Genomic DNA, 5,779 nt, shown 5'->3' on the forward strand with positions numbered 1-5,779 from the left:
CTAATTGGTAACCGGGACTGAGCTCTGGTTCCGTAGAACGATGGGAAGAGACTCTTGGTGACGAAAATTCCACTGCTTTGCAATGAAGTCCTCTATGGTGCGCTGGAACTCCTCGTTGCTTAGCTCGTCCTCCGGAGCTAGATTCTCTTCGGATTTAACACCTTTCGTGCACTTCTCCGTCTCCGATCGCCGGAGCTTTCCGTGAGACTTCTCCCAACTCTTGCGCTCGAACTTCTCCGACTGAGTCCTACGATACGGCTTCGGATGCTCCAGATCCGAGTCCGAGTCCGAGTCCGAGTCCGAGTCCGAGTCAGAGAACGTGTTAGCGTCGTCTTCACGAGCGGTCGTGATCATCTCAGTGATAATCTGCTTGTCATGGTACTCGATCGCCCCTGGCAAGTGGGCGAGAGGATCAGTTTCGGACTGCGACCTCTTGTGGTCGCCGCTGTTTTTGATGATTTCCTCGAAGATTTCGGTCTCGCCGTCGTGGCCGGACGGAATTTGGCCGGAGAACCGGCCGGACTTGGCCAGAAGAGTAACGATGATGACGTTGCAGAGCAGAAAAACGAAGAGAGGGCTCGCGACGAAGCCTAAAAGCTGCCGGAAGAACTCCCCGGAGATTCTAACGGCGAAAGGGACCCGAGCTAAGGTCCACGAGAAGAGAACCATAGCCAGAAACAGCTCCACGAAGCGAAAAAGCTTCGAGATGTGAAGCATTGTGCTTGTTCTTTGTTTCTCAGCTTTCAATCCGTCAAAATCGAACAAACCCTTCAAACACAGAGAGAGAGAGAGAGAGAGAGAAGCAAAGCCGATGGGTGAAGCTGCAAGAGTCTTACGGCATTGGTAGTCGGAGTGGGAAGTGTTTTCCGGGAAAGTAAAGAAATGAAAATCCAAGAGAGGTAAATCTTGGAAGAATATAGAAAAGTGAGAAAATATTGTACACTATAGAGAGTACTGGGTGCACAGGGAGAGCAGTGAGGAGTCTGCGTCTGGGTTCTGGCTTCCCCTTTCCCCTTTCCCCTCCCTTTGAGAAGTGAGAAAGAGAACAATTACTTGCACCTCCGAGAACTGAACCCCTTCCGTGGACAAATCTTCGCCTTTTATAGACTCACACACAGCAATACATTTATATTTAACTAATTTAACTGAAATTATTTTTAACGTCCTAATCAAGATTCAAGACCCAGTCCCACTGTCCCAGACCCGGTTCGTTGGGTTAATGGGGCCCGCATGGGGCAGGCTACGTCGACGCTTTAATGTAATTCTTTATGTTGATGTTTTTTTCTATTTGGTGCTTTTCGTTTCCTGTGTCTGCTTTTGCCTTGTGCCGTGGAATTTGGTCGTGGTGGGGTTTCCTATTACGCGAGAAGATCGCCGGAGTGATTGGCATCTGCGTGATGGGATGAGACGTGGGGTTTCACGTGCGCCGTGCCTTCAGAATAGTCCTCTTGCGCTCTGCTCCGTTGGTTTGGACTTTGGAGCAGATTGCCTCATCCTCATGGGGCGTGCGTGTACACTTTCTTTCCTTCTTTCTTTCTATTTTCTATATATAAAATGCAAGCTTCATTTGTCCTGTTGTCCAGAATAGGTAGATTCTAAACGCACAAATATTTTTAGCAATTTTTTGTTGGAATTAATAATTTAGACAAAAAATCGAATTGATAAAGGTATCAAAATTGCCACTCTATCTTATATTGTCGGACATTTTATAAAATTTGGGAGGAAATAGTACTGGTGGGTGGGTTTTTTAAATCGACGATGAATCAAATACTTGCCGATTAGGTACTCAAGTTTCTTCTTTTCCGAGATTGAACTACTAACAAAATTGGTCCATGACCAAGACCAAATGGTTCATATACCACAATCCATAATTAACAAAAATTTTAACTTTTCAATTTAATTAATCTCGCTTAGTTTTTTTTGTTTAAAGAATTTGGTCGGAACCCAGCAGGTTGGACGCATTCAAAGAAGCGTGGGCGTCTGGAAGTCCGTACACCTTCTGTAATTTCCGCGCGCGATCACGTGTACCTGAAACTTAAAGTACGGCGATTTTTTTACGACTTAAAAGTAGACCTTCTTTCGTTGCCAAGCAATCTATTTGTTTTTTTGTTTTTTGTTTTTTAAAATTTAGGGAGAAGGACCCACAAGAGCTCTGCTGACAAAGAGAGAGGTACGGTGCTTGACAGACACGCGATTGTTTTTGCCTTTAATCACCCCCAAAATAAATTCATTTATCATTATCATTATCATTTATGTGATGTGAAGGAACAAAGCTGATAGTCTTCGGTCAATAAACCTGACAGGAGTTTTAAGTGATAGATAGATATTGCCATCAATTTCAGAGAAACATTTTTGGCTATTAAATAAAAGGATTGAGATCCTATTCGAACAAATCAAATATGAAAATATGAAATGTTCGAATATTCGTCCAAACATATATATATATATATATATAATTTGTGACTAATAAATTGAAGTCACAAATCAAATATTATGAAAATGAATTGCAATTCACAATTTTTTTTTTTAAAAAAAATATTGCACTTTCATAACATACTAAACAGATTATAATATAACACTAAATCAAGAGGTGGACACCTTAACAATAAATCCAAATGTAAAAGATAGTGCTAATGAAAAAGTGAAACTAAAACCACCGAACAAGTAATAGACGCATAAATAATCTCAAAGAACCATAAACTATCTAAACATTTATAACTTGGGCAAAAACAAAGAAATCGACAGCATAAAGCGACAATAACACTCAAACAGAGAATATATAAGAGTATAACCCTCAAAAGAGTCATATATCTAACCCAAACATTTTATAAAATAAGACAACAATCACATTTTAATTATTGAAGTTATAAGCACTAATGTATTGTTACATTAGTTTGTAAATATGACAAGTGATATATAGACCAACACAAAAACATAATAAATTGTTACGCTAGATTAAAAAGAAAAAACTACTATCAACAATCTTTATTACAATTATTGTACGATATTTTTGTTAATTTATTTGAAGAACTATTATGCTGATTTTATTATTATTATTATTATTATTATTATTTTGACAAAATAGTGTATTATTATATATGTATAGGAGTTAGTAGTAGAGCAGGGCCAGCCATAATCGTTGTTCCAAGAATTGGTAGGAGGTACTCATTGAGTCGCTTCACTTCACTTTCATGTGTTAGTCTACATCATAGCCCCACTGCTAATGAAGTTTTTTTTTTTTTTTTTTTTTTGGGGGGGTGGGGGTAGGTCTCAAAATAAAAATAAAATAAATAATTTTTAAATAAAATAATTTTAAAAATTACAAAATAGTTTTTATTTTTATGTTATATTATAATATTTTTCAAAAAAAAAAAACCACCAATGCACTTAAAAGTAAAAGGTGGCGCCCGTGACCCTCTATTTTTCAGCAGGTTGGGATTTTCTTTTTGTGCTATAAGCATTATTTATTAGATTGAGTTGACAGTGTGATGGGAGCCTTTTGCGTGTGTGTTTCTCCCAAATTCTGCACTCACCGTTCACAATATACTTTCCAGTTTCCACCCATTTTTCATAAATCTTCTTTATAGTTAATGTAACAGCTGATTCTAAATGTCTTCATATGTCTTCATGGTAGAGATGAGACGAATGTCACTAGTTTAAATTTCTCTCTCTCTTATATAAATTAAAAAAAATATATATATATTTTGGGTGCTCGCCAAAATGTTAGGCACATTTGTTAATAGATATTAAACAACAAATAAGAACCAAAAAGTCAGAATCTGCTATATTAAATTATCATTTGTTCTTAACAATAGTGCATAAATTATTGAGAATTTCATTCAAAAAAATTCCAATAGTTGGCTTTATAAGGCAGAGAGAAAGAGAGAGAACCCAAAACAAACATGTACCATCCATCATCCACTAGCAAACAAGGCTATTATTTTATATTCCTCTACAAGTTTTTTAATTTCAAACAAGATAGAGAAATCTATGAGCTCCATTTATTCATATGGTCTGCAGCTGGGCTTTATTCCAGTTCTCCTTCTAGGTATATTATTTTTTAAGTTATCCAAGGTAAGAGAAAGTTGTGCCTTTTCTCCCATCAACATCATGATTTTGAAAGTAATTTCTGTTCCAAGTAGGAGCTTCTTTCCAAGAACATTATTGTACTCTCTTGCCTGTAAAGACCCTTGGACAAAATATATATAAATCTTGTTAGAGATACCCAGCTTTGAGTTGGTCTTTTAGGACTATTTTTCTTTTAAATCTGTAGTGTGTATATGTGGTCTAGGTGAGCTCCACATAAAGATGACATGACCACTTATTTCTTCTATTTTTCTTATTCCAAACACGTTTTTGAATAAGCGACCCGAAATTTTATGTGTTGTACTCGAGAAAAAGAGAATTTTGGTGAGATCCACGCGCCCAAACACACCTCGCCTCATGCTGCCACCTAAGCATTTGTCCAAATAAATGAATTTTATCTAAATCCTCTCTCTCATTAAAAACTCGAACAAATTATAATTCGGCCAGCAAATTAGAGTAGATCTCAATCCGTATGCAATATATATTATTCTACACCCATTAATCCGAAATTCATATTGCCCCATACTGAGCGACATTGGTAATATGCTCTAGAAGAGCTTACGTGTATTCGCCTACGCGGTTTAAACAAGTGGATTGGACTGTATTCCATCCCACCATATTTCTTTTTTGTTATTTGCTTTATCAAAAGCATAAAGCATCAAAATCTTGTCTGCTTTTTCAAGGTTTCATTCTCTGAAATAGTCATGTGTATGAACTGTTGGATCTTTTATTTTTCTTGTTTCTTTTGGAACTGAGTTTGGATAGGGGTGTAAATCTTCAATCGGGTACCACGGTAAAACAGTTACTGACCAACTGGCCACCAGTTTTAAAACTGGTAACCGGGTACCCCAGTCTGATTACCGATTTTTGTATATATATATATATATATATATATATATATGAGATTATTTGGTGTTTAATCTCATAAGATAATAAGAATGAGATTTTAGTCTTTTTTGTTTTTTTTTAACAACTACAACAAAGCCCACCTTATTGGGCCAAAAAAAGCCTTAATTATTTTTTAAAAAGTGGCCAAAAACATCTAAATTAAGCCCAACAAATAGGCCCAATACCCAAAATAAGCCTTAAAAGTTCAATTTTTTACACACCCGGCTACCTATCCGGTTAACCGGCTACCAACTGGATACCCCGAGTTACCGGTTTTAGCTAATAACCAATAACCAAAACCGAATTTTCACCCCTAAGTTTGGATCACAATCCAAGTTATTAGATTAGGCCCATTTTCAACGCCGAACCATCCCCAAATTAGACATGGTGATATTGGGACTCTGGGAGCCAACTTTTTCCGCACCTTCTTGGACTATATTAACTGGTTTAAAATTTAGTTTTCATTTTGGGCCTTGGGCAAAAGTGGCTTCTGAACTTGCCTTCTAGGTGGGAATTGCACAAATTATTAGCAATTCAATTTCAAACAGTCAATTACTGGTTGGAGTGGTAATTTACCTTTGTGTTGAAATATGAGTATAAAATTAAACTAACTTATTTAATTAAACGGGTCAATTCCTTTAACCTCGACACGACTTATTTAAATAAGTGGGTGACTCAACCCGTCCTACATAACCCATTTATTTTATTGAGTATGAAAATACCATTTTATGCAAAGATATTGGGCACAATAATTCTCAATTATTGAACATGAAAATAAATTATACTATCAAAGTTATATCTATAC

The 5,779-nt window shown here is 36.7% G+C and overlaps 1 protein-coding gene across 1 annotated transcript; it reads right to left on the minus strand.

Annotated features, from left to right (window-relative positions):
* On the minus strand, positions 1 to 717 carry LOC132186458 (uncharacterized). The gene has a single exon (XM_059600435.1). The coding sequence runs from the start codon at positions 715 to 717 to the stop codon at positions 1 to 3; it is 717 nt and encodes a 238-aa protein (XP_059456418.1).
* Between the last annotated feature and the right edge of the window lie 5,062 nt (positions 718 to 5,779).

The sequence above is a fragment of the Corylus avellana genome, chromosome ca7 (genome assembly GCF_901000735.1).
Source record: "Corylus avellana chromosome ca7, CavTom2PMs-1.0".
Taxonomy (NCBI): domain Eukaryota; kingdom Viridiplantae; phylum Streptophyta; class Magnoliopsida; order Fagales; family Betulaceae; genus Corylus; species Corylus avellana.

Coding starts and splice junctions, on each gene's coding strand:
- LOC132186458 (XM_059600435.1), bottom strand. CDS start 717: ATGCTTCACATCTCGAAGCTTTTTCGCTTCGTGGAGCTGTTTCTGGCT.